We start from the raw sequence: 26,544 nt of genomic DNA, 5'->3' as shown, positions 1-26,544 counted from the left end.
AGCGGACCCTGAGACATGCGCCCTGGCAGCTTCAGTTGGCTCTAGTAGTATTCCCTATTACTATGGAGTATTCTTACAGTCCTCCATGACTCAGAACGTGCTTCCATCCAAGAACCGCAAAAAAAAAAAGTACAAAATCCTATGGTCCTACTCAAGCGGCTGGCATGCATCAAAGAGTGCGCCGTATTGTGTCAGAATACCGCCAAACTCAAGCTGAAAGTGCTGCTCCAGCTCGAGTCCTCTTTCTGTCATGCTGCTCATGTGTGACGATGATGAAGAGTTGCCGTCAGAATCATCGTCATTGACACAAGTGACTGTGTTGATCTTCTCGATATCAGGCGCCCATGCCCTCTCCCGTGTGATTTCTTCGGTCTGCTCTACGGGGACCAATTCGTCCTCGTTGACTACTACCCTGGTCTTAGTCTTGATCGTCTTGATTGGAACGCGAGACGCTCGGAACCCCTCCTCATTTTCCTCCTCTGGAGATTCTCTCAGTATAATCTCAGGAAACAGCGCAAAAATCGCCCGTTGGCGCCAAATATAACTCCTGTCTCTCACAAACAAACGCTCCGGATCGCGTTTTCGACGGACAGGCTCAGTATAAAAGGATTTGACAAAGTACTCTCGGTTGCGCCGAATTCGAGTGACCACGGAGTCGCTATAATGCCCCGAGTCGCCTTGCATGTACTGGGCTCTGAATCCCTCGGTTCTCGACATGCTGATCAACAGGCCTGGAGAGCACAACTTCCGTAAAAGCACGTTCACTTCGTAAGAATCAAACCCCCTGGGCATATCGCCCGCGCCTCTGCACATGACTCTGCGTACGTACTCCCCGAATGTACGGCTGCCTCTAGCAAAACGCAGTGGCGCCGGTACAGCAAAGCCAATGTATGAAGTATACTTACAGGTACCATTATTCACTGCTGGTGCAGGTCCATGAATACAAGTGATTTGACGAGTCAGTTGAGTATGCAGCGCTGGTCTCTGTTGCGGCTGATCTCGCGCTGGCGGTGGGCGAAACATTGACGGCCGATCGCGCCGTTGAAGATTCGTCACAGCCGTAGTGGAATACGTAAATCTCGGTTGCTGCACCATTCGCTGCATAATACGCTCAGCGTCGGCAACAAGTACAGAGATCAGAGGCATATATAGCAGCAGGTATTCACGACATGGGATATCAGAGGTTGACGTGTTCAGCAGCACATGCAGAGATTCAGGAGTAAACGGCAGATCACGGATGTAGGCAGGCACATTGCCAAGTCGATCATCTTCAATCATGTTGAGGAACGACGTACTTGATACGCCGTTGATGAAATGACTTGCCGTGCGCTGAAGACGTCGACCTATGGGGACACGGGGGTATCTATGCTGTTCTGAAGTGTTCAAAGACGAAGTCACGAACCCCGCCGCTTCAACATCTGGAGACCTAGATAACTCGTCGGGAAGTGTAAAGTCGGAGGAAACACTCAGCTTTGCAGAATTAACCGGTGACAGAGATGGGTTACGACGACCGGAGGTGGATTTATGGCGGTGGCTTCGGTATATTTCGTGCTGTTCGTGAAGTTTCTCGCGAACTAAGCGTACGTGTAACAAAAATCTGTAGTATTTCTGTCTCAGTCCGGAGCGGGTTGACGAAGACTGGGTGAGGGTCGGATCGTTGATGTCTGTAAAATTCTCGCCGAGATTGAGGGGAAGCTCTGGCATTATGCTGTCGGCGTCATCGTTTCCGTACCGTCTCAAGCGTGATATATCCAAGGTATCATTCTCCAGGTCATCAGTGTCGTTGTCCTTTGATTCGACTAACGACGAGTCGTTATCCGAGGCGTCGGCCAACTGTACCGTGCCCTTCTCGTTCGCTGTAGCGGCAGCAGCAGTGAATTCATATACCATATCACTAGAACTGGTGGAGACATTATCTTGCACCGACAGAACAATCGGCGTATCCTTTATGGTCGGCAACACGATGCTGTTGCGGGAGCGTGGCCAGCGCGAGCTGTTCTCTCGCCTCCACGCACGAAACGAGTCGTGAAGACGGTGCGCGAGCATGTCTGAGCCCGCAGACCAGTGCACACCTTGATACTCTGTGTTCCTAAGAGAAGAAACTATTTTTTGTGGGTATAATCAGACCGAGTGGAGACATGCCGGAAAACCGCAACGCAGTTGTTGTTTGTTCTCTTCCTACATGTGAACCGGCCGGATTGCACTCATCGCGATCCGGACCGCAAATACCGATACCAACAAACTGACATACACGATCCGCATCGCCAGATATCACCGCATGCTGGTATACAGCACAGAAATGTAGTCCGTTTAAATCTGTTTAGATCAGCTTCGTGCTGGATGGAACTCCGTAGCAAGGAACGCAAACGCCGCCACGTCGAGAGACAACGTCATAACATTGCAGATTGTCGTCCTGCTGCAAACTTGCAACTGGACGACATTACCACCGCCATCGCTCGCCCGTCGCCACCGCAAATATGCTCACGTCATTGTCGCAATCTTCTTCGGCGGCTACACTGATGGCAGTATTGCTTTTGAACGCCGCTCCCGCTGCCGCCGTCACATCGTTCTGCAAGTGCACATGTTTCACCAACTCCACCATCATCCGCATGCCGTCGTCGGCTTCCACGTCCGATGCGTGCACAGATTGCTCGCGAAAGTTCTGCTTGGATTATAATTTACCCATTTGCAAGGGTGCTCAGGAAAAGGACGTGTCTACTACCTGTTTCCGTATGCGATTTTCTTGACTCATCGAGCTGTTCTTATATGACCCTAACTGATTCCAACATGCAGAACGCGATTCAATTAAGGATAAATCAATCGTCATTACTTTTTTAATAGTTGCCGGTGGCTTGATCACGTTTGCGATTCTACAGCTGCTCTATGCCCGGTGGAACGAGGTAACGACACGATTAACTGTTCTGAGGACAGAGCAGCACTAGTACTAACATGCCAATTCATAGCGGCGGCAGTATAGACGGATATAGAGCCGAAAATTACGACGAAATTCAGGTCGACGCGGTAATATGATCAACTTCAGACGTAAATTGCTGTGACTCTCTTAGATCACAACTTCTATGCCTTATACTTTTCATTAACCTACTATCCAATGTACATTACACATACTAAGCATCATATTCGAAGATGTAAATCAAAACAAGCCTACCGTCCCGACCTCACATGCACCACTTAAATATGCTCTGCAAAATATCAAGCAATCTATCATACAGTTTCCGCAAGCCTGACTCCGTTCTCTTTCAACCACGTCCGTACAGTGTCCTCGGACTGGCGGATATCGTCGCCATCAGAAACGCCGCCAACTTGCTCGACGGCCTTGCAGATCCACGCTCTCATAAACTCGCGATCATCGGCGATCCAGTCAACAAGCTGCCGCTTGCGTGTCATACTGTCGTCAACGCAAAACTCGAGCTTTCCACCACCGACGAGCTCCTTCACAAGCCCTGTTACTTCCACAGGAGCGAGCTTCGGTTGGCTTAGCATTGTGCGTCCGGTTGCACAGACAGAGTTTACGCAGTAAGGTCGCTTGCAACCTGTGGTGAGCTGGATGAGATACCTACGCTCGATGCGGGCTTTAAGTCGCGCGCCGGTGGGGTCGTGCATGGGTGAATGCAGCGGACTGTAGCACGAGGCGCACAAACCAAGCGGGTTGTTGTTGTAAATCAAATCCCCATCCAAAACATGCATGCACATCGAGTTCGCACACACTGTCGGAGTCGGCGCGCTGACGCGCTGCAACTCGTGTAGCTGGATGTGGTGGTCAATATCTCGCAGACGCACGATGCGGTCGCATTTTGGACACTCGGTCGTGCGCGTGCCACAACGTGATTCATGGCCGGTGTATCCAGCAAGTAGATCCGATTGTGATTCAGATGGGGTCTCCCGAGGAACTCGCAGATGGCAAAAACGACATAAATGAAGTTTCAGAGCACAATCTGTAGCTCTGTGCTGTGCCAATTGAATGGCTGTGGAAAATCGCACGCCGCACTGACAATTAACTGGCGTGTGATGCATCGCAATGTGCTTCTCTTGGGTAGCTGGTGAATCACATGAAAAATATGAACCGGCGCTGACGCAATCTGCACAATGCCAGTGTGATTCCGAAATTCCATCCTGTCGACGGAAGATTCGTCCACACCCATCGTAGGGACATAAAATATTGTTCCGTTCGCAGAAGGCCGAATGCAGCTGAATCGATCGCACGGGGAAGAACTTCTTGCAGTTTCTGCACTGTGTCAAGCTCAGATCGGTATTTGCAATATGCGGATCCTCTTCGGCAGAAGGAAGTAGAGTCTGAGAGACTGTAAACGAGAACGGTAGGGGCGACGTGGATGCGTTCTGGACGGCGAACGTGAGATGCTCGGCAGACGCGAAGAACGAATTACTCGGCGCAATCTGGAATGTGTTCTTCTCGTCAGTCGCAGTCGACCATAAAAAGTATGTCGATGATGGCTTGTCATCGACGGAGACAAAAACGTCTGCCACCCGGTCGTCGATGTCGGGGCCGATATCATCTGCCGTGTCAAGAATATCGAGCTTGAACTCGATTGGCTTTGACCTGTCCCATACGTCTAGTTGTGCATAAAACAGCCCATTTTTGTTGTGGTCAGCGGGAAAAAAGCCGGTTAAGGGAGTGTTCAGTGTCAAAAGCTCAACGCCTTCACGCTCAGCTCGCCGCTTCGACGCCACCGCCGCCACCGACTTGCGAGCAAAGTCCTCCGACATGGTCTCAATGTCCACAGTCAGATCCGTTTCAATTATGCATACTGCGGAAGCCGGCTCAAGTTTGTCGACGAGAAATGTAAGTGGCGTCTGCGTGGAGGGGTTGAGAATCGCAAATGTGAGGCCCTCGGTCAGAGTAGTATATGAAGCTTGCAGCGCCGACTCGAGCAGCGCTTTCCAGTCATCGTCAATGGTGAGATATTCTGCTTCAAGTGGTCTCAGTCTCACAAAAGTGCCTTTGGGTAGCTGCTGTGGTGTGATAATGAGCACCGGCGTGGTTTCGGCATCATCAACTGCAACGAGCTGCCGCTCAGAAATGCCGAGCGACAGGGCTGTCTGCGCGGACACGACGACGACATTCTCCGGAGCAGAGAACTCGCGCACTCCACAGTGAGTCGTAGCGCCAGTTGCGGGATTGAAGACCTGGAATGTGAGCGGCGACGGTAGCGGATCACGACCGACGCGCGCGACGAGACGCTCAAGAACGGTCTGGGGGAGAAGCACGCGGTCAGAGTACGCAAGAACGGGGGATATTTGAACCGCGAGTGTAACGGTGTATGGGGAACTGTGAGACTGTGCGGATGCCATTGAAACTCTGAGCAGTGCAACAGAGCAAGAAGCTAAGGTGGAAGAGGCGACGGAGAGGAGGTGGAAGGCCGAAGATATGCTTTAGTTCGAGGAGGATTCGAGATTGATGACGAGATGCGTGGCGGTGGCGTGCGGCGGTGGGGGTGCGTGGCGGTGCATTCTCCCAATCATAAGCCCTAACCCACCATATCTGTCGGCCGGTGCACTCAATCAAATTAGTTCCGCGATCTGCTCCTCCACGATCCACGCCACCGTCACGTCCCAGACCGACCCACCTGTTCGATCATGAGCGCTGGCGCCAATCGCGGACGCACCCGCGACACCCGCGACCAAGATCAAGCGCAATTTCTGACCACACACTCGCCCGCCTCGACCTCGCGTTCATCATCGTCCGCCGCGTCGTCGCGTCGCGCTTCAATCCACTCCAATGCCACCTCCATCTTCAACGATCCCGGCTTTGCGCTCCAGGGAAACCTTCCGCAGCAACATCCGGCAATGCCGGCACGATTGCCATCGCAGCCATCTGCTGTGCAGATTTACGATGCTCTCGAGAAGGAGCAAGAAGCTATTGTGAACCGGCTGCAGCGAGAGCTGTCACTCCTACGTGAGGAGCAGCAGCAGGCCCAGACGCAGCAGCAACAGGCAGTACAGGTTGCATCGCCGCGGGTTAAGAACGGTCATAGTCGCACTGACTCATCTTCGTCGTCGCGATCGCGCAATGCGTCGTCACGATCGGTGCTGACGTCCGTAGGCGCGAGCGCGGTGTCTGACTCCGAGGAGTCCGTGGCGCCGCCAACACCGTCGAGCGGATACCCCGCATCGTTTACTCCACAAGTACAACGATCTTCATCTACACGCCGCAATTCGCGCCCTAGCTTCGGATCGACGTCTGGTATGTCGTCAGCGGAGGATCTGTACATCTCAAGTCTGCGCAAGGAGAATGACTCGCTCAAGAAGCGTATTTCGGAGCTCATGAAGACGCTGGGCGAGAAAGACGCCGATATTGCGACTCTGCAGTCTACACTTGAGCACTTAGTACTGGACAGGAGTAACGACACGCCCACTTAGATATCAGCAAACGAACAGCACACGCACAGATGCTGGCACAATAATTTATAGATTTACGGTCAGCACATACCTTCCAAAATTACGGCCGGGAGTTAGCAAGTAGGATACGACAAGCATCTATCACGAGCAGTCTCCTAACTATAGACAGCGGGCATGGCTCGTTGCGACTTCTATGACCACGTATGCAATTACGGATTTTGCATGTAGCTACGATCATGGGTGTATAGTAAGAGAATAACGTTGGCTAGGGTTAGTACGAGGCGACTGAATCGATCGCAGATTTGCAAAGTGCAAGGTCGAGGTACAATGCTATAAGGTCCTTTAGTACATAACAGTACACTATAATACATATGCAAGCGAGATTGTCTGACTACAACACGGTGTATGTATAGTTTTCAGGCAGTCCAGAGTCCCAGACACTGTCGACGGTGTCGCCGAGGATTTTTTGTACCTGGCTGACAAGTACTTCGTCGGTCTTAGCTAACTCGTCGTTCTGGCTATCCCAGTACGCCTCGAGACCCCGATCAACCTCGTACAGGCTACTCCAACCGATGACGGTGGGCGCATGCCAATTGCGCAAAGCATAGCGCATGGACAAGTCTGCCAGATCAACATCCTTAGAGACCGTGTACTCGGCAGCTTTGGTAACTCTGCCCTTGAGCTCTGCGCTGGCGGGGTGGAAAGAGTGGGGGGGCTGCGAGCGAAGTAGGGACATACTGAGTGGCGAGCCATTGAGGACGTGCTTCACGCCCGCGGCGTCAAACTTAGGAAGGTAGTTCTTGAGAACGCGGTTCTGTATGTTGAAATTCGAGTAGGAAAGTACGACATCGATTGGCCGTCCGAGTTTCTTGCGGACGAGCTCGCATAGTGTGACGAGAACCGAGACGGGATATCCGGAGACACCAACATTGCGAATGACGCCGGCGTCCTTGAACTTGAAGAGCTCAGCGATGCCGGGAAGAACATCGTCGAGAGGTACGAACTCGACGTCATGCGCATATACGACATCGAGATAGTCCGTGTGAAGACGCTCAAGACTGCGCTCAACAGACTTGTGAATCCACTCCGGCGAGAAATCGAACTGGTCTGCTGCAATTCGACCGGCTTTGGTGAGGATAAAGTAGGAGTTTCGGGGATACAACTTGGCAATGCCGGGGTCGGAGAGTGCCTGACCGAGGAGAATTTCGGACGGACCGTAGTATGCGGAGGTGTCTGAGTGACGAGTTAGACAGAGCAGATACATCTGATGGGTGAAGCGTACCAATTGCGCAGACACCTGCGTCAAAGGAGCGCTTGACGATATCCTTCACTGGCAGATTGAACGGGTCACTGTTGTACTGATCATTGAACGTTGCACCGCCGAGCACTAACGGCGGAAGGCCAGCAAGAGACCCGGTGTGCTCTGAGGACCGTACAGGACCAATTGGCTTGATGGAGGCTGATTCCGAGGTCATAACGGAGAATGGGGAAGAGAACAGCGAACTGTGAAGACCAGATGAGGATGGTCTCCGGAATTGTCACGTGAATAACACGTGACACTAGGAGAATGTTCGCGAACTGAAGCGAACCCTAAACCGAGTGCGGCGCAGAGTCCACGCCATGGCGCGAGACTCGTTCCGCTGCCTTAAGTGTCCGCCACCGCCGTTTCTCTTCCCTGTCCCGCACTCGCATTCACAATGGTCAAGGAGACTAAGCTATATGACCTTCTCAGCATCGCGCCGACCGCATCTGACGCTGAGATCAAAAAGGGCTACCGCAAGGCAGCTCTCAAATATCATCCCGACAAGGCTGGCAACGATCCCAAGGTACGTCATAGGACTCTTTTGCATTGACTTTACCCCCAGGTGCGTTCACTGACCCCGACAGGCTGCAGAAAAGTTCAAAGAAGTTTCTGAAGCCTATGAAATTCTGTCCGATGCGGATAAGCGGGCTCTTTACGACCAATATGGTCTCGACACTGTCCTTCACGGTGCGCCACCCCCCACCGAAGACGCCGGCGGATATGCTGGCAGCGGCTTCCCGCCTGGCTTCCAGGGCTTCTCGTCCGCGCCAGGTGGCGGTGGTGGACGATCCTTCAGATTCAGCTCAAACCAACCTGGCGGCTTCACACCGAATGATCCTATGAATGTCTTCTTCTCCTCGTTCGGTAACGATCCCGATCTGGCAGGTCTGTTCGGCGGAGGTGCTGGAGGTCCCAAGATGCGGTTCTCCAATGGTGGAATGAGCGGTATGGGAGGCAGCCCATTTGGCGGTATGGGTGGCGGTATGCATGGTGCTGGAATGGGCGGAGGTGCCAACCCGTTCGGTGGCATGGGTGGCATGCATCCTGGAGCCAGCATGAGTGATACGTACGGCGAACAAGTCACGGAACCTTCAAGCGTCTACACAGTCAAACTGAAGCTCTCACTAGAAGAGCTTGCCACCGGCGGCACTAAGAAGATGAAGATCAACCGGCGACGCGGAAATACGACAGAAGAGAAGATCCTGCAGATCAATTATAAGGCTGGCTGGAAGAACGGCACTAAACTTACATTCGCCGGCGAGGGCAACCAACAGCCGGACGGACGGTTTCAAGACGTCGTTTTCATCATTGAGGAGAAGAAGCACCCCGTCTTTACTCGCGAGGGCAATGACCTCAGGATGGATCTCGACCTCACACTCAAGGAGGCACTTCTGGGATACTCAAAGATCATCAACACCATCGATGGCAAGAAAATCAAAATCGAGAACAAGCAGCCGTCGCAGCCTGGACTCGTCATCAAATACCCGAACCAAGGCATGCCGGTTAGCAAGGAGCCCGGCAAGCGTGGTGACCTCGAGATCGTCACGAAGGTCAAGTTCCCTACCACTCTTACATCGGCACAGCGCGAAGGACTGGAACAGCTACTGTAGTCGGATCTGCCGGTTCATGATGATTGCATTAACACTATTTCATATTTGTCGGAGGCGATGGAGTTTGCGCATGGAATTGGTTGTAAATTTTGTTTCGTGGGGACTTCCGTGCGGGGCCTCGAGTTTTAGAAAGTGTTTGTATAAGTTTTATGTACATAATTTCCGATAATTTTGGAGCAGCATTACGCATTTGCTAGTAGCCAGGTGGTAACAGTGCGCCAGTATCCTACGGTGCCGTAATAGACACCGCTGTCAAGACGAGCGTGTCGTATCAGCATCATGGCGTGTTCTACGATTCTTGACACGATTTCAATAACCTCCGGCGTTGACGATCCGTCATCGTCCTGTCTGGACGACTGCTTGGTGCTGTAAGACACTGAGATATCCGCGAGGAGCATGATGTAATGGAATCTAAACTCGGCATCTTCCGTCCGCGCATCGAAGAAGATCCTGTCGAGCGGCGTGAGCAGGTCGCGTCGCAGCTCGTGCCACGAGCGGAACGGCAACAGTGCAAGAAGCTTGAATACGATACGTCGCTCACGTGCTTTGTTATTGTCGCTGTCAGCGCCGGCGCCGCCGTCCCAGCTTGCGAAAAACGCTTCGCGGAAAAACGAGTCCACGGAGAGCAACAGTGTGGTGGTGTAGTGCGACAGCTCGTAGGATTTTTCGAGAATCTCGCATAGAGCGTCATCAGCGACGCGTTCGCGTTGCGAATTGGTGGCCGAGGCTCGAGTAGTAGCTGCTAAACCTTCATGAAGAGTAAATGATAACCACGTGTTGACCCGCGCCCATGCGTGTTCTAACAAAATTAGCGGTGGCGAGACATAGACACAGCAGGATCATTATTACCAGATGGCCGGTTGACAAGGATTTGTTTAACCATGCCGTTGTCGCGAAGCACACTGCCTAGCTGTGCCGGCAACGCGACTTTTTCGACGTTCTTGACAAATGCAGGTAGGTCAGATAGTTCTTCAACAGTCACTGAGCTCTAGCAATAACAGTTAGAAAGTACTTGGCGGAGACAGTCGTGGTGTGAATATCATACACTAAGCACAGAGAGTGAGGCTGTGCTGGGAATCATGAGGCGCCGACGCTTTGTGATCTGGTTCAATAATGTGTCTCGAGTGTATACGGGGTTCTGTTGATCATTATTACTTGCACGGATCTCGTTGACGACCTCGCGAAAGCGAGTGTCGGGGTACTGAGAGCAAGATTGGGGTTAGCGAGCGCTTCTGCACAGGGCATATAGCTGCAGAGTACCTTGAAGAGCGTGCTCCTGACAGGAGTGAACCTGTCAATGACAATTTCGGGGTAATATTCTTTGTAGAGCAGCAAGAGTCCGAGAATATGGTGCGATTCGCGGTATTTGTTGTGCAGTTCCATTCTAGATACAGTCAGCTTCGTTGAGGCTCACTCGAGACACAATTCACACCGCACAGATATTGAATTCGCCATGGCTTGATGTTATTCCGCTTTGTTGCAATAAATAGCAGCTGGCTCAGCCATTGTCGCGTCGACTCGTAATCAAGATACACAAACAATACAGCATACACACGCGCCAGGACCTTCTGCGACCGGAGGAATGGCTGCACAAGAACTATCCACTTCAAGAGCGCTGCTTGCAGCTGAAATGGAACTTTCCCCTGTCCGTGGCCGATACATCCAACGATCATGACGATGACGTCGTCGTCGACCGCGTCGCGGGGATACAGCAGGCGCGTGAGCTGGAGTGCTTGGGAGAGCCTGAGGGAGGACTCGTGAGTGAGAAGGTCTATGGCGGTAAATAGGTCATTGCGTGAGAGACCGTAGGTTGCGACGTGTATGCTGAGGAGGGAAATGTGGTCGGCGGCTGCGGATTTCGAGATCACGGTGGAGCGAGCTGGGGGCAGGTCAGTTTGGTCGTCGTTGATTGCTGGATAAGAGAGGCGCACCGGCTTGCAGGGCGTCGATAGCAAATGATATCTTTGCATGCGGACTTAGCTCGATCACGCTATTCATGGCGGCAGCAGCGCGTCGTCGTCGCGATATGGAAGCGCTTTGAGAACGCGGATCAAAAGTCAACAGCAGCGACGCGTTTAGGGTTCGGCGCGATACCGGATTCGGCCGCAGAACGGCAACAGGCGAGCCTAAATCGCCCGCGTCCACTTAACATCATTGTCCTCATCACCGTCTCTAACCCCCCAAGCGCAGAGCTAAGATGTCGATCCTCGCATACCTCCGGAAGTTGAAGTATCGATACTATGTCACTATGCCGCTGCTACTCATGACCAAGACCGAGCGCATCATCTTTAGTACGTTGTCGCTGCTTATCCGCTGAAGCATATCCGGAATGCTGACAGTATAATGCAGACCTGTTCATGCTCATCTCGCTCTACCTCCTCTGTACCGCCGTCTATCTTTACTTCCCGTCGCATGTTAAGACTATTGTGCAGCGATCATACTACTACTACGCCGGCGCGCAGGACGGCCCAGTCAGTGCGGGTGTGAAGCACACCGATTTGTGATTTAGTTCGCAATGACATCACGCGGCTTGGCTGTGGAGGATTAGCATTTATCAAATGATCAGCTGCCTGGTTTCCATAGCGACAACAAACATTCGTATCCCGGATTACGCACATACTCACGGAACGCATAAATAGCGCACGAGACTTGCATACGGATGCAGTATACATGTACAATACAATTACTAGTCTTCATTTTCACTGTTTTAGCGCGGGAACTGTAATACTATAAGGATGTTGGATTTGTGTTCTCGGTGTTCCATTTGCTGTACAAGTACAGGGCGAATGCAGTTTTTGTGTGTGTTTTATTGATATGCAGGCATCATTCTACACACCGTTGCACAGTAGCATATTCTCATCTTCAAGTAGACCTCTACAGCGTTGTAAATCTCGCAATGATGTGTGCACTTGCGCTTATTAGGGCACTGAAGTTCAGGGTCTGCCCGCGGCTCAAACTCGCGTAATAATCACCAACGAACGTACGAGCGCATCATCGCTCGACGCCATGATGGCCGGTGCCGGATATTCCTCGCCCCTGTCGAAGAACACTATCTTGGACGGCCCACGACCGCCGAAGCCGAGTATCGAGGAACTCGCGTGCGCGGTAGACGATGTCTGGGATGCCCCTGTTGCTGGCGAGGGTACACATGACAGCGCCAGTGACGGCGCCACGACGACGACAACGACAACGATAGGGACGAACAACGTCGTGCTTCAGGTGTTTGTGATACGGCATGGGAGAACGCGAGAGAATCAATTGCATATTATCCAGGGCCATATGGGTGCGTATGAGCATCAACTGTCTGCCATTCGCCATACTGATGATTTCCGTAGACACATTGCTCAACGAAATCGGCATGGCACAGGCCCGCAAATGCGCCACGGTCCTCGCCATGCTCCCCTTCGATGCAATATGGTCCTCGGACCTCACCCGCTGCATACAAACGCGCGACATTGCGCTGTCGTCGCAGCTCGCGACGCTGCCGGTAGAACGTGTGCACGAGTCCAAGCACTTTCGTGAACGCTCGTTCGGCGACCTCGAGGGCTATCCCGCGCGGGTCGCGGCCGTGGAACTGAAGAAGCGGAAGTTGACATGGGATACAGCTGGCGAGGACCCGAAGGTGTTCCAGACACGACTTTTCCGCGGATGGGATGCCATGGTAGAGGAGGCGCGCACGTCAAGGTTTAGACGCGTCGCAGTCGTTACTCATGGTGGTACTACATGACTATTTGCTGCTTGCTTGTGATGTTGATGTTAACAGCACTGATTTCACAGGCTCGGTGTCGTCTCTCGTCCACGGACTCATCACAAGTCGCGGCTTCAGACTGTCCAGCAATATCCGCACCGCCCAGCTCACCGGCATCCTCAATACCTCAATCACAATTGTTAATGTCATCCTCGGAAAGTCGTTCAATAACGTGCTCGGCGGCGAGATCGTCGAGTTTAATAATGCCGATCATCTTACCACGTCTCGCCTGATGGTCCCCTTCGGAGCGTTCTCATCTGGTAGGAGTAGCGAACAACCAGCTGAGGATAAAGTTACAACGAAACACAACGACGACGATAGCTCCGGAGAGGAGGAAATTATAGATAACTTTTAGTTTCATATTTGTACACAAGTCGAAACAGCACGCAGCGAGACTCTTTGCGTCATTGTCGTCGTCGCCGCTGTCGTGCACTTTAACCCGCATGCATACCACATCCCTCCTCCACCTTCATCTACCTCCCAGACCCGGTACTGTTCTTCGCAATCGGAACGACCGAAACCATGTACTTAACCCACTTTGCATCGCTGCTTCCTCCACTCGGGTATGTCTTACCTTTGCTCTCGGCCGACGTCAGCGCTGCCTGGATCTCCTGTGTCGTACGCAGCACGCGACGGATGATCTCGCTGTGTCTTTCAAATTCTTGCTTGATCGCCGTCTCCTTCGGTTTCGTGTTCAACAGATCCGTGAATTTGCTCGCAATGACATCGAGTTCTGGAAACCATTAGTATTTTGTATTGCATTAACATCTTGATAGAGAGAAAGCATACTAGCAGCAACAACTCCTGTATTTGTCTCTGAGATCTTGCCAATCGTGACACAGCTGACTACCTTGACGTCATGATCATCGTCCAAGCCCGCCATTGCCCTGTCAAACACGTTCTCAAGCTGCAGATCCCTGTCATCCACTTGCACGACTTTTTGTCCCGCAAACGCAACAAGCAGCGCGTAAATAGTCTCGTACGCAGCCTTGCGCACGTCCAGTGCATCATCAATCTTGTGTTTGAAGGGCCCCATCTGGACTTCACGAATATACTCTGCGCGCGGGAACGTGTCTGCGAACAGGAGTGGCAGCACGCGTGCGAGGTACTCAGCGAGCAGCTGTGGCTTGTTATGCGCTATCGACGCGACAGCAGAGATCGCAAGGCGCCGATTCTCGAGATCAGAGTCCTGCAGCAACGCGAAGAAATCTTCGACCAGCGGGGTTAGAACCTCGTCAGTGCTAGTGGAATCCTCGATCGCAACGGCGTCAGCGCCGCCGCTAGTAGCCTCGCGCGGCTGGTTGAACAAGAATCGCACAGCAGTTATGACGATGTTGCGGGCCACGGCGTCGCCGGAGCGAAGACGTTGACTCAAGTCCGGGATGAATTCAATGGGATCAATCATTGCGAGGCGAGCGATGCACTCCGATGCGACGGCGCGCAGGCCGCCGGCTTCGTTAGCAGTGTTGGCACTGGAGGTGGACTTGTAGTCTACGGCAAACAGCTGGAGCCAGAGGTCTTTCACATACGGCGAGAGCAGCGCGGCGTGCGCATCGTCGACGGAGTTGTACACGATGACTTCCCTAAGCGAGATGACTAGCAAATACGCTTTTGACGTGTCAGTGCCCAGGTGCGAGATGATTAGAGAAACATAGGAAGACACGTTGCTAGCCGCAATCGCGCCGAGCGTCTGCGCAGCAGTCACGCGCACGTCGTCGTTTGCAGATGTGAACTTGTCGAACAGCAGCTTCGTGGACACGATATCGGTCGGGAAATCGTTGCCGGCGATCTTGGCGATCTCGCCGAGCACCATCAATGAGCCGCGGACCGCGGCGACATCGCTTTCGCCACTCTTCTCGGCGATTGCCTTGATGAGCGGTACTTTCTCCGCAATCAGACCACCGTGAACAACGACTGCGGCGAGTACCTTCGCTCCAGTTGGTACAAGTAGATCTTCTTTCGACAGAGAGTCAAACAGTCCCGACGATTGGCCTTGTTGAGCCAGAGCGCTGAAGAATAGGATAAAAGACTCGGTGATGGTGGTAGATGCGCTTTTTGGTAGCAGCTGAATGACACAGTCCAAAATATCAACCTGCGAGTGTGGAATCTTCGCCACGAGAATAGTGAGAATGTGCATCGTCGGCGCAATAAGCTGCAAATTGTCCTCGAGGAGAACGCCCCTAAGCACGAGCAGAAGACCACTAACTGTCGCCGTATCGATCATAATGCCAAATTTCTCAGTGAAAGTTTTTAGACCGTTGATGGAAGCAGCGCGCAATGATCTATCGGCCTTTCTGAGCAGACCTGCAAGTTCCGTGATGATGTTTGTGACCCAAATATTGGAGAACCAAGAGACATCAATAGCGGGGCACAATGAAATAATGTCGATTGCCTTGATTGCAATCAGACGAGTGGTCTCGTTCCTGAGGCGCTCCCAAAATATCAGCGCATCGGACTGATAATCGGTAGGCTGGAGCACCGGCTTTGAGCTAACCATAACACGCGCAATCACGAGAATTGAGCTCTCGCGTACAACCAGATCAGCTTCAGAGTCAATGGCCTTTGCAACAGCGAGATCGTGGAGCTGCCGGACATACTTTGCAGTGTCGGCGGGAGTGGATGACTGCTCGGTGATTAGGCGTACGATGTTTTCAGCTGTCATTAGTGATTCGCTGGACACCTTGTAAAACTTGTCATCGACACCAGCAATGACCACGGAAACCAGGGAAGGCAGATAGTTGATGATTTCGTCCAGCCCGTGGTTAGTGACGAGAGTGTTGATAAATGTAATGATGCTGATACGCAGCGTTCCCTGATTGAATGCGGGAACGATAGTTGGCACAAGCGAAGAAAACTCGGCAGGCAGTGTCGTCAACACCGTGACAAGCTCGGTCGCGACAGTCAAGCTAGCCTGCTTCGTCTCGAGACCTGAAGTCTTGGCGAGGTGCTTTGCTAGAATCTTGAACACCTTGCCAGACAAATCTGACAGCTGTACCCTCGGATCGGTCTCCAGTAGCATGCTGTCGTCTGACATTCTACGCTTGCGGCGAGTGGAGGTTGAATCCTTATACTTGTCGGTTTGCTCAGCAAGAACGGCAAAGGTGTGCATTACCTCGGTTCGCACTGTCTCCTCGCGGTCTGTAAAGCGCGATATTAGCACCGACGCCAAGGATGTGTACAACTGGGGCAGCATATCGCGCCGGGTCTCGATAAGCGTGGCGACGAGTTTGGCAGCCGAACGTCGCAACTTCCAGCTCACATCTTCATCGTCAGAAAATTCGTCCTCTTCGTACTCGTCATCAAGGTCATTGTCTTCGTCGTTTTCATCGTCGGTATCCATCATCTGGCCATCCTCGTCTTCTTCATCCTCGTCGTCGGCGGCATAGTTGGGATCATAGCGAACGAAGCGCGAGGCAACGGTAATGACGTCAGACGTGAATGGGGCCAATTCCTTGGGACACAACTCGATGAAGGTATCAAGAGTCTTAAGTACAGCCTCACGAAGATCGTCGTCATCAACTTCCAGAGCTGTTATCACGGGCGGCACCAGCTTAGAGAGAAACGGCCCGATGCGAACTTGTTCGGCGCTGCAGAGGGTTCCAGTCACACTCACGAGAATACGCAGTTTGTCAGTTGACGCCTTGTTGTCTGCAAACGAAGTCTGCAGGTACTCCATCATGGCGATCCAGAGCTTCTGCTGCAAATGGTTTGATAGTGCGCCGAGAGCGCCGACAGCGCGCTTGCGGACAAGGCCCTTACCACTGGCAAGCACGCCAATGAGCGCGTTCTGGGTCTCATGAACCTGTTCTTGAGTAAAACTTGAGCCAAATACGTGAATGAGATCGACGAGGACATCGATTTTGTCGGTGGAGGTGCGGAGTTGAGGCAAAAGGATGGGGAGTAAGCGGGTGATGAAGAGACGACCGGTGCTGCCAGAGACGGGTACGGAGGTAATGACTGTGCGCAATGCAGTGCTGGCGAGAGAATCGTCGATTTCTGAGTCGGTCTTGGAGAGTTGGACGATAATGGCGGACAGTTGGTTCTCATTGGTGCGACGCACGAGCGGCGAAAGACTGCGATGGAGAGTGGTCAGCAGAATCCCAGGGGTCGAGAAGACATACATATGCACCATTTGACTGCGAGATTCTGAACTTCGGCGTTGTTGTCAGCAAGACTTCTGAGGATGCAGTTGACGATGCGGTTGGTCTGGGAGTTGGGCTCATGGCTGATGACGGCCGCCTTGTTGTCGAGGATCTTGTAGAGATCGGACAGGGACATGAAGCGGTAGTCGGAGTCCTGCGAGGACAGCTTGTCCAGCAGGGACGCAACGGAATACGGCGCAGTCTGACTCGTGGATGACATGCCGGCGGCGGTGCTGTCGTGTGGACGCGATCGCGTGAGTGTCGATGAAGCTGGAGAGCAAACTGGCAGAGTTGAACAACGAGCGGCTCGGCAAAGAGATTTATATGGCGGCTGTGCGCAGGGCAGAGCCGTGCGCAATGTGTCGCGGAATGCACGAATAGGAGGGGTACGGAATCTCGAGGACGGACTATTGAAAAGATCGCTGCGACCTGCCGTGTTCTAGGACGGCTGTCTGGTGGTGTTATGCGGAAGGCGACAGCAGGCCGTTTGTATGTTGATATTACGGGCTGCAGATAACACGCATCCCGCTTTGCTCGTCAACAGCGGAAGCAGCAGTACTCTACAGTATATTTAAACAGTAGACACGCTTAGGAATAAGAACCGCAGGCACCAGGAACGAAGTTGCCGTTGCTCACTACGACGAGCGAAGCAGACGATGGGTTTCCCCTGAAAGTTCACGATCTTCTCCAAGTTATTGCACTACTCCACCTGCTCATAAAGACTGCCACACCCACTCCAAATGGCTGGAAAACCACCAAGAGAGCGTGGCGACGCTCTCTTTACTCGTCCGCGATCGAAGCCGCCAAAGGGCGAACTGAGCAAACCGGGCAACCCGAGTGTGGCCGAAAACGACGATTTTCTCGAGCTCCCAGCTACGAAATCGGTCGCCGCTCACAGTGATGGCAAGCTTCCAAAGACTAAGCATCACTCGAAACATGCTCCACGGGAGATATCTTCTAAGAAACCAGTATCAAGGCTCAGAGAGGTCGTTGAGACCACGAAGATCACACGCCGAGATCCGCGGTTTGAGAATCTGGCGGGAACATACAACGAGACACAGTTTCGCAAGAACTATGCATTTCTGGACAAGTACCGGCAAGACGAGCTCGAGAAGATGAAGACGCAGATACAACAGTCAAAAGATCCCCGAGAGCGGCAGCGGTTAGACCGAGAACGGCAATCGCTGGAGTCGAAGCTACTGGCGATGAAGCGCAAGGACTTTGAGCGGCAGGTTATTAAGGAACATGACAAGAAGGAGCGTGAGCTCGTGAAGGAGGGCAAGAAGCCGTTCTACCTGAAGCGCGGTATGTGCTCTTTGATCCAGAGCAAGTGGCTGGTTATTAACTGCAATCTACAGGCGACAAGCGAAATCTGGTGTTGACAAAAAAGTTCGACGAGATGAAGAAGTCGGCTATCGACCGCGCGATTCTACGTAGGCGGAAGAAAACTATATCGAAGGAACGGAAACTTATCCCACGGGTACGAGCAGAAGAGTAATGGGTTTGTTATTTGAGTCTGTACATATAGTAAACGTCCGAAGTTAAATGCAAGTTACATTGCTGTGTTCTCTCTGTCTGTGTATGACGACAATAATACGGAGCGAGTTGTAGCAGCTAGATCTGCTTATTTCTTTGCGCTCTCGTGCTGGACCCAGTCCTCCCATGATCCTAGAGCAGTGTGTCAACAATATTCAGAATCATCGCTCAGAGAGTACTCACCGGCATAGTTTCCGCGCTTCTCATAGCCAGCCTCGCCTGCGAGATCCTGGGCAAAATTGCATCGCACACCACCAAGGCAGTAGAAGACCAGGGTCTTGTCTTTGGATGGCTTGGGGAAGCCGAACTTGTCCTCGAACGCGTCGTCCGAAAGCGCGAGCGCCTCCGGCGAGGACTTGTAAGGGATATTGATGGCGGTGGGGATGAAGCCCTCAGTGGCAAGCTCAGCGGGCTCGCGCACGTCGACGATGATTATGTCGGCAACGGGGTTCATGGATAGCTTCTTCATCTGCATTGAGTGTCAGCGTTTTGGACCGACATGGACTTCGTGAAGAGGCGATCGGAAAGACTTACGTCGTCGTAGGTGTACTGCACAGGGGGGGTGATCTGCTTGCCAGAGCTAATCGTAGACTCATGTCGCCCCAGCTGGAACGGTGACGACTTCTGATGCGTATAAAGCAGCGCCTGAGAGCGCAGGAAGCCGCTAGGTTGCTGCTCCTGACGCGGTACTGTAGTGAAGGCGGAGTAAGCTACCGGCAGCACCTTCACGCGAGTCACAAGGACAGCAGCTGAGCCCGCGCGACGCTGGGCAGATCTGGAGAGAGGTCCAAGGGTGGAGGCCATGAAGATGACTTTGGTGGCGGCTGGCACGGAGGAGCGGATCAGCTGGGAAGAGGAATGAGCAGTGATGGAACAACGTTGATCAGCGATAACGACGACAGTTCACGGCTTGTGCCAGGGCTATAGGTTCTACACTATACGTAACACGAGCGGCGGAGACAGAAATGTTGAGGGCCACCTATTCAACACCGATACCGACTACACGAGCGACGGGTTCTTGCTGGTCGTGGTGAAGGCGGCGACGGCGACGGTGATGGTGGAGTGCTCAGGGCTCCTCCTCGCACTTCGTCACTTCATCATCACGAAACACCCCTCTCGTGGCTGCAGTCAGTCGCCAATGCACTGCCGCACTGCTCCTGCGCTGCTCCGGACCGCGCTACGCGATGCAGCGTCACTGTTCGTACTTCGCAACATACCCGAAAAGTATGACGCCCGAAACTCTGACGAAGACTCTGTAGAGTCACAGTATTACTCATCGCGCCCCGCGACACGCTGCAATGTTGCGCATCGACGGTAACGGCCCGCAACTGCTCGAGCGCAACTGCTCGAGCGCAAATAGCATGCGCAGCAATCTGAAGACATAAATAGAAAGAGTGACGCTGAGAAGAAGAGTCTCGAGAACGCCAGAACGTGCGAAACCGACCTTCAAACCTAAAACGCGCTCTCACTTTTAGCACTCGATCCGATTTCACATGCTTCTTGTACACTCAACACCTTCCTACACCTGCGTGCCCCGGTTGTCGTCCACCACGCTTATTCCCCCAACTTACGCACCGCTCCACCTTGCGCCAGTCATGGCAGACGTCGACACGGCCACCTTTCCCTCAGTGCCGCCGCCGCTGTCCGCATCCGCCGCGCCTGCGACTGTGACTTCGTCTCGCGCCGCCACTGGTAGAGACCGCCGCCACCGCGGCCGTGCAACCCGCGAAGACGTTGCTACCAGCAGGCAGCACCGCAGCAGGCTCCTCGATGATGTTCAAGCTGAGCCGGGTGTCGCAGCCCCAACTAGGGCCTCGTCTGGCCCTCGACGGCACAGACAGCCTCGCGCCAACTGTCCGGCAACGACCAATTCCGCGACGACGACGATGACGACGACGACGACGACGACGACCGCCACTAATAATTATTCCAATAACAACAAACGGACACCCCTGAGGCAGCAGCAGCAAACTGATTCTTTGACGTTGATCACATCTATACCCGCATCGGAGCAGCAGGGCGGTCCTTCTTCTCAGCCAAATGATATTGCCTTGGCCGCCCAGCGCCGTCATCGCAACAGACGGCCGCCGAAGGTAGCAGTGCAGCCTGAAACTACACCAGACAGTAACCTCATTGCTCTCATTGCCGAGACATTGTCCGCGACGGCTTCCAGCAGTCGTCTCAGTGCAATGGCAGAGCCGTTCGTGCCTGGTGCGACTCACAATCGCCGACGCAATCCTCGCAACCAGAACGACGATCCGCACTCATCTTCGTCTGACCCCCAGCAACAAAGTAATCGCAAGCAGCCGCAGTCCCTACGTCGGAGATTTCAAGACACTGCGGGTTCGCAGCTCACCATGTCCTTTGGTGACAACGCCGCCGCTCCTACTCACGACCACGATCATGACCACGACCATGGCCGTGACCACAACGGTGACCACGAGAAGCCTACGGCGTCGCTCGATCTGACCGAGTACTTCTCCAGCGAGGAACTCGCCACGAATTCCTTGTCGGCCAGCATTCTACAGGATATCCACGACGGCTCATACGAGTGCATGATTTGCATCAGTCCAGTTACGCGCAAGTCACGGGTCTGGTTCTGTCGCACCTGCTACCGCGTTTTTCATATTTATTGTGTTCAGAAATGGGCACGCCAGCTCAAGACAAATGCGATAGAACAGAGGACGACCAACAACTCGAACACTTTCAACTCAGCATCATGGCGTTGTCCTGGCTGCCAGGCGGCCCGAACCGAAGTTCCCTCACAGTACACCTGCTGGTGTGGCAAAGTCGAGAACCCAGATCAATCACCGCTTTTTCCGCCGCACAGCTGCGGCCAGACCTGCGGCCATGGATACGATACCTGTCCGCACGTATGCGAGCTACCGTGCCACCCCGGACCGCATCCAAAGTGTTCCGCCATGGGTCCGCAGATCGATTGCTTCTGTGGCAAGAGCACTTCCCAACGGAAATGCGTTGATACTGAATACGATGGCTGGTGTTGCGGCGTTATATGCGGCGAACTCATGGCGTGCGGTGTGCATACTTGTCCGCGATCATGCCACGAGGGACTTTGTGGCCCGTGTAAGGCTCCAATCCACAGCAGCTGCTACTGCGGCAAAGAAGACAAGGACGTGTTGTGCTGTGAAGCGCTACCGGCGAAGCAGAGCTTTTTTATAGACGAAGACAATGACGAGGCCTCCTGGATTGGTAACTGGAAATGCGAGCACCTTTGCGGACGTGAGCTCGACTGCGGAAAGCACAAATGCACGAGACCATGCCACCCGCAGGACCTTGAACCTGGTCATTGTAAACTGGATCCTGACGTCGTCAAGACATGTCCTTGTGGGAAACACACGATTTTGAAAATTCTCGGACACGAAAGACAATCCTGCACTGACGAGGTGCCGACCTGCGGAGACACGTGCGAAAAGTTACTGCCTTGCGGACACAGATGCAAGAGCATCTGCCACGACGGCTCTTGTGGCGATTGTGTCGAGCAAGTCACCGTTCCCTGCCGATGTGGATTCAACAAGATTATATTGAAATGGTTGGTACAACGTTTAGGTACGATATTACAGATGCTAACTTTCGAAAGTGTGGACCTAGTGTTTGGCGCGCCGGTGTGCAAGCGCGTATGCCACATCACGTTGAACTGTCAACGTCACGAATGCGGCCAAGTCTGCTGTCCCGGCGAGAAGCCAGGTCTCGAGCGTGTGGCCAAGTTCCGTCGTAAAGACGGTCGCCAATCTCAGCAAAGCATTGAGGCATACATAGAGCCACAGCACATTTGCACGGCAATCTGTGGTAATCTTCTTAAGTGCCGCAATCACCACTGTCAGATGACGTGCCATCGCGGGCCGTGTCAGCCGTGCCTCGAGGCGAGCTTCGAGGAACTGACGTGCCACTGCGGACGAACGAAGACCATGCCACCGGTACCATGTGGCGCGGTGCCGCCCGTGTGCAACTACCAATGCGCACGCCCGACCGTGTGTGGACACCCGGCGGTCCAGCACAATTGCCACGGCGACGACGAGGACTGCCCACGTTGCCCGTACCTCGTCGAACGACGCTGCATGTGCGGCAAGTCGCTGATGAAGAACCAGCCATGCAGTCGCCAGAACGTGTCTTGTGGAGTCATCTGCAACAAGCTTCTCGCCTGCGGATCGCATAGGTGCCGGAAACCGTGCCATCGTGAGGGCGAATGTGAGTCGCCATGCAAGCAGCCTTGCGGAATGACGAAGCAATGCGGCCACCCAGACGAGATGCCATGTCACGCGCCGTTTCAATGTCCCGAAACAAAGCCCTGTTCCGTGCTAGTGGAGGTCCGCTGTCCCTGCGGTAATCTCGTCGCGAAGGTGACCTGCAATGCGACAAAGACAAATAAGGCATCAAAGCGCGAACTGAAATGTAACGATCAGTGTGCGTTAATTGCGCGGAACGCAAGACTTGCAGAGGCATTGCAGATCGGTGCGGACTCTTCTGCGTCGTCCTTTGGTGGAAGCACGTTACTCACAGCCTCAACGCCGGATTCGCATACTGACCTCTCACTGAAGATGTACGGCACGAACAAGCGGTGGTGCGAGAGTATCGAGCAAATCATCGACTCGTTTGTGGCGTCGAAGACGCCGAAACGCTCACTTGCGTTTCCGCCGATGCGACGACAGCAACGCCAGTTTATTCACACGCTCGCGGAGGCGTACGAGCTCGAATCGGAAAGTCAGGATCCTGAACCGCATCGTTCTGTCGTGCTGCATCGCAACTCACGCACATCATTGCCGGAAATGAGTCTCGCGCAGGCGTTCGTCGTGTACTCGCGCAAGTTACAGCAGCAACAAGCCACCTCCTCCACCGGTGCATTACCGCTCCGGAAGGTACCAAAGCAGGCCTATAACGCATTCCTTCTCGGCTCGATTCAAGTTGGTCTGACTCGTGTCGATCTCGAGCGCAAGATCGAGAGAATGCTCACCGACGCCGCAGTTGCGGAGATCCGATTCCAGGCGCAATGGATTGACGACGAGGACGTTGTGCTCACACCATTGCCATACGCCGCCACCAACACGCTCTTACCTAAAACACAAGAAGAAATTGAGCGGGATTTAGTTACAGTCAAGCCGTTGATCCGACGTTTGGTCCTAATAACCGAACATCTTGCCGCCAGCGTTGATCTATGCTGGATCACGCGAGACAACCTCATCGCGTACAAGGAGAGCACTGTCAAGGTATATTCTGCCTTAACATCAGGAGCCTCGACGCCGTATTCGTCATCAATATATGGTTCGCAGTCCAAGTTTTCAACATACAACACGTTTGCGCCACTTAACCTCGTCTCAGGAGAAGCTGCGGCCGCCGCTGTTGCGGCGGCTGTTGCGGCTTCGAAGAGGGAGCGGAAGAAACAGCAGCCGCAGAAGGACGAGCCGGTCGCGGAGTCGTGGGAAGAACTTGGAAACGATGACGAGGACGATGAGGAAAGTTCTGGTGATGCCACGACTGGAGAGGTGTCGAATATCGACAGTAGCGATAGCAGCAAGCAGGACGGGGAGTCGCCAGACGAGTCGCCGGTGACAGATACAGCATCTCGTGGCATTCCCGAATCGATATCGGGAGATGCTACTGTCGAAAAGATCGACTGCTTGCCGAAGGCCGACACCCGCGATAACGATAAGCAGGAGGAGTCGCCAGTTGTACAAATCTAGAATCCGTGGCCTACACCAGTTGACGTGGCAATTGACACTCCCTAGGCAGCTCCCGCAGATACCTCCGCGTAACTATTCTTGGCTCGACTTGGTTATACATACAGTAGATCGGCGCTTTAAAACGGGATGTTTATACAATACAATTGCTCTTTTGGTTTCTCTTGTGCTTCAACATGTTGTAAATATGATCATGTAGTTGGTCGTACTGGAATAGTCGCTTCTACTGTCATTTTGTGTTTACTGGTGTCATACTTGTAATTAATGATAACAACAGGTTTAATTGGGAACAAAGTTCACCGAACAGTATATCAAAAAGAGTCGGTGCAGCGGTATAACGACAAAAGAACCAAATGAGTGACATGGAGGAATGCCAGATCAAAATTACCAACGTAATGCCAAGAAACGAGAAAAAAGATACAAACACGGGGTATAACGATAGAAGACAGGCACAAGCACAAGAGTGCGGGGTATAATAATATAGACACTGCGCAACGCTCAAGGCGAAGAACCGGGAGGAACCAAATAGTGCGACTGGTCAATATTCGTATCAGAAGCTGAGTGACGTGGCGATCGTCGGAGCTGCACAGTGGGGCCCAGTGCCGTTGACGAAAACATATCAGGAGGATCATACACCGTCATGAAGATATCAGAACTTGCACGACCATGCTCATTGGATTTGCGACGCGGCGACTTGCGCCTCTGTTGTTTAACTGAGTTAGTGGACGGCGGCGACAGTGACGTAGAACCCGGATCCGAGATTGAGCGACAAAGCTCAGAAGAGTCGGCGGCGTCGCGTGCTTCGCGCCTTACAGTGTTGGCTATGTCATGTTCCCTAGAGTTGTCGACATCATATCCCTGTCCGTGATCTATGTCATACCTCTGTCCGTGATCGATATCATACCTCCTGGGCTCGTGCCTGTCATATCTACTAACATTGTCGCTGATACTATCGACGACAGACATACGTGACCGAACTGGAGTTGGACGACTGGCGTATGGACCAGTGCCGGTATATATTGGGCCCGTGTCATGATAGAAAGATGTTGGACCACTGAACTGCGGTACCGCAGTCTGCACAACTTCTCTCCGAACGGAGAGACCACCATTCGGATCGTCCGGGTCGTGTATGACAGGCTCGCAAAACTCATGGTGAGCGATTGACAGCGGGTATACCTCATTCAGCGACGTCGTAACCTGAAAATCAGATAGCAGTGGGCGCTCCGATGAGATTGAGAAACGATGACCGCCCATGGCAGTTCGCGAGCGAGCTTCGTCAATCAACTCTCGGCTCTTAAACACACCGTGCTGGGGTGCGTCACTCTCAGCTATATCTTGAGCGCGGATGGAGATGTTACTGTGGATAAGTGAGATTGCGGCCACGCACCAGATGCACGCGAGCACAATGCAGTCGATGAGCATCTCGTGATGGATTTCCTTGACGGCGACGACCAGCTCCTGCAGCCGCTCCTTCTCGATCGCAGTTGGGTTTGGCTTGATCCAATTGAGCGTATCCATGACGTCTGTTGGCATGGGCATGGTACTGCGAAAGTCGTAGGCTGTGTAAGCGCAGAAGATGGAATAGACGCATGCGAAAATGATACAGAACAACGGCAGAGCGACGAAAATCCCCTCGAAGAAGGAGCTTAGACGACCACAGAAAAAGAAGAACGTGAAGAGAGTAGTTATTAATGCAATCACATTGGCTAGCTGCATGGATAAGAGCCTGACGTCGTCCAAAATAACCAGGCGCGACGCGGCGCGGATTGCAAACAGGTCCTCTGAACATAAAGCGGAAAAGTGGACTGACAGGACCAGGCCCGTTAAGTTGTATAGGACAGTGAAAAGCATACTCGACCAGGACCGGTTGCGATAGTAGTCTGAAGTAGGAACGTCGAATAGTATGCGCCACAACGAGCGCATGGAAGACTGACGGCTTTGCTGGTGGGCCTGGAACGTTTTGTTCATTCGCGTCACACTGAGCGGCACCGCCAGCGGTTTGTCCGTAAGGCCGTGCATGGCTGTGAGGGACTATCTGCTAGCCGACTCTGCCCAGTAGCTGAAAATACATGAGCGTGTGGAGGGGAAAGGAAGGGAGGGGGGCGGCGAGTCTAGCGATGCCCTAACACGATCAGCC

General features: G+C 53.2%; 14 protein-coding genes across 14 annotated transcripts; 7 read left to right on the top strand and 7 right to left on the bottom strand.

Annotated features, from left to right (window-relative positions):
- Positions 1-35: 35 nt before the first annotated feature.
- On the bottom strand, positions 36-2,510 carry V1518DRAFT_414226 (uncharacterized protein). Its single transcript, XM_066903508.1, has one exon. The coding sequence runs from the start codon at positions 2,044-2,046 to the stop codon at positions 148-150; it is 1,899 nt and encodes a 632-aa protein (XP_066760987.1). The 5' UTR covers positions 2,047-2,510; the 3' UTR covers positions 36-147.
- V1518DRAFT_414223 (uncharacterized protein) lies at positions 2,060-3,242 on the top strand. The gene is made up of 3 exons (XM_066903507.1): positions 2,060-2,730; positions 2,794-2,900; positions 2,964-3,242. The coding sequence occupies exons 1-3, from the start codon at positions 2,478-2,480 to the stop codon at positions 2,985-2,987; spliced, it is 384 nt and encodes a 127-aa protein (XP_066760986.1). The 5' UTR covers positions 2,060-2,477; the 3' UTR covers positions 2,988-3,242.
- On the bottom strand, positions 3,043-5,391 carry V1518DRAFT_414219 (ubiquitin fusion degradation protein UFD1-domain-containing protein). The gene has a single exon (XM_066903506.1). The coding sequence runs from the start codon at positions 5,326-5,328 to the stop codon at positions 3,223-3,225; it is 2,106 nt and encodes a 701-aa protein (XP_066760985.1). The 5' UTR covers positions 5,329-5,391; the 3' UTR covers positions 3,043-3,222.
- Positions 5,392-5,452: 61 nt separating this feature from the next.
- Positions 5,453-6,581, top strand: V1518DRAFT_218366 (uncharacterized protein). Its single transcript, XM_066900936.1, has one exon. The coding sequence runs from the start codon at positions 5,614-5,616 to the stop codon at positions 6,394-6,396; it is 783 nt and encodes a 260-aa protein (XP_066760984.1). The 5' UTR covers positions 5,453-5,613; the 3' UTR covers positions 6,397-6,581.
- Positions 6,582-6,692: 111 nt separating this feature from the next.
- On the bottom strand, positions 6,693-7,864 carry V1518DRAFT_414217 (NADP-dependent oxidoreductase domain-containing protein). The gene is made up of 2 exons (XM_066903505.1): positions 7,658-7,864; positions 6,693-7,608 (listed from the first exon to the last, which is right to left on the bottom strand). Exons 1-2 carry the CDS (start codon positions 7,848-7,850, stop codon positions 6,767-6,769), a joined length of 1,035 nt encoding a protein of 344 aa, XP_066760983.1. The 5' UTR covers positions 7,851-7,864; the 3' UTR covers positions 6,693-6,766.
- Positions 7,865-7,981: 117 nt separating this feature from the next.
- Positions 7,982-9,481, top strand: V1518DRAFT_414215 (uncharacterized protein). Its single transcript, XM_066903504.1, has 2 exons — positions 7,982-8,201; positions 8,263-9,481. Exons 1-2 carry the CDS (start codon positions 8,073-8,075, stop codon positions 9,286-9,288), a joined length of 1,155 nt encoding a protein of 384 aa, XP_066760982.1. The 5' UTR covers positions 7,982-8,072; the 3' UTR covers positions 9,289-9,481.
- V1518DRAFT_414207 (Mis6-domain-containing protein) lies at positions 9,371-11,341 on the bottom strand. Its single transcript, XM_066903503.1, has 6 exons — positions 11,220-11,341; positions 10,726-11,167; positions 10,549-10,672; positions 10,334-10,489; positions 10,138-10,276; positions 9,371-10,087 (listed from the first exon to the last, which is right to left on the bottom strand). The coding sequence occupies exons 1-6, from the start codon at positions 11,284-11,286 to the stop codon at positions 9,471-9,473; spliced, it is 1,545 nt and encodes a 514-aa protein (XP_066760981.1). The 5' UTR covers positions 11,287-11,341; the 3' UTR covers positions 9,371-9,470.
- Positions 11,342-11,439: 98 nt separating this feature from the next.
- On the top strand, positions 11,440-12,202 carry V1518DRAFT_414205 (uncharacterized protein). Its single transcript, XM_066903502.1, has 2 exons — positions 11,440-11,579; positions 11,638-12,202. Exons 1-2 carry the CDS (start codon positions 11,486-11,488, stop codon positions 11,790-11,792), a joined length of 249 nt encoding a protein of 82 aa, XP_066760980.1. The 5' UTR covers positions 11,440-11,485; the 3' UTR covers positions 11,793-12,202.
- A 95-nt stretch (positions 12,203-12,297) lies between these two features.
- Positions 12,298-13,015, top strand: V1518DRAFT_404727 (histidine phosphatase superfamily; the record flags this gene model as incomplete). Its single annotated transcript, XM_066901900.1, has 2 exons — positions 12,298-12,571; positions 12,624-13,015. 2 exons carry the CDS (start codon positions 12,298-12,300, stop codon positions 13,013-13,015), a joined length of 666 nt encoding a protein of 221 aa, XP_066760979.1.
- A 375-nt stretch (positions 13,016-13,390) lies between these two features.
- V1518DRAFT_414201 (armadillo-type protein) lies at positions 13,391-17,839 on the bottom strand. The gene is made up of 3 exons (XM_066903501.1): positions 17,166-17,839; positions 13,826-17,109; positions 13,391-13,769 (listed from the first exon to the last, which is right to left on the bottom strand). The coding sequence occupies exons 1-3, from the start codon at positions 17,396-17,398 to the stop codon at positions 13,510-13,512; spliced, it is 3,777 nt and encodes a 1,258-aa protein (XP_066760978.1). The 5' UTR covers positions 17,399-17,839; the 3' UTR covers positions 13,391-13,509.
- V1518DRAFT_414197 (uncharacterized protein) lies at positions 17,816-18,746 on the top strand. The gene is made up of 2 exons (XM_066903500.1): positions 17,816-18,483; positions 18,537-18,746. Exons 1-2 carry the CDS (start codon positions 17,919-17,921, stop codon positions 18,674-18,676), a joined length of 705 nt encoding a protein of 234 aa, XP_066760977.1. The 5' UTR covers positions 17,816-17,918; the 3' UTR covers positions 18,677-18,746.
- On the bottom strand, positions 18,682-19,862 carry V1518DRAFT_218356 (uncharacterized protein). Its single transcript, XM_066900935.1, has 3 exons — positions 19,249-19,862; positions 18,898-19,183; positions 18,682-18,846 (listed from the first exon to the last, which is right to left on the bottom strand). Exons 1-3 carry the CDS (start codon positions 19,516-19,518, stop codon positions 18,803-18,805), a joined length of 600 nt encoding a protein of 199 aa, XP_066760976.1. The 5' UTR covers positions 19,519-19,862; the 3' UTR covers positions 18,682-18,802.
- A 741-nt stretch (positions 19,863-20,603) lies between these two features.
- V1518DRAFT_382278 (uncharacterized protein) lies at positions 20,604-24,709 on the top strand. The gene is made up of 2 exons (XM_066901660.1): positions 20,604-22,264; positions 22,313-24,709. Exons 1-2 carry the CDS (start codon positions 20,904-20,906, stop codon positions 24,408-24,410), a joined length of 3,459 nt encoding a protein of 1,152 aa, XP_066760975.1. The 5' UTR covers positions 20,604-20,903; the 3' UTR covers positions 24,411-24,709.
- V1518DRAFT_414191 (uncharacterized protein) lies at positions 24,662-26,538 on the bottom strand. The gene has a single exon (XM_066903499.1). The coding sequence runs from the start codon at positions 26,424-26,426 to the stop codon at positions 24,906-24,908; it is 1,521 nt and encodes a 506-aa protein (XP_066760974.1). The 5' UTR covers positions 26,427-26,538; the 3' UTR covers positions 24,662-24,905.
- Between the last annotated feature and the right edge of the window lie 6 nt (positions 26,539-26,544).

Source organism: Limtongia smithiae (genome assembly GCF_038497785.1).
Source record: "Limtongia smithiae strain NRRL Y-17922 unplaced genomic scaffold V1518scaffold_3, whole genome shotgun sequence".
Lineage (NCBI taxonomy): Eukaryota > Fungi > Ascomycota > Lipomycetes > Lipomycetales > Lipomycetaceae > Limtongia > Limtongia smithiae.
Note: the sequence above shows the minus strand (reverse complement) of the source record. Positions and strands in the feature narration are given on the sequence as shown.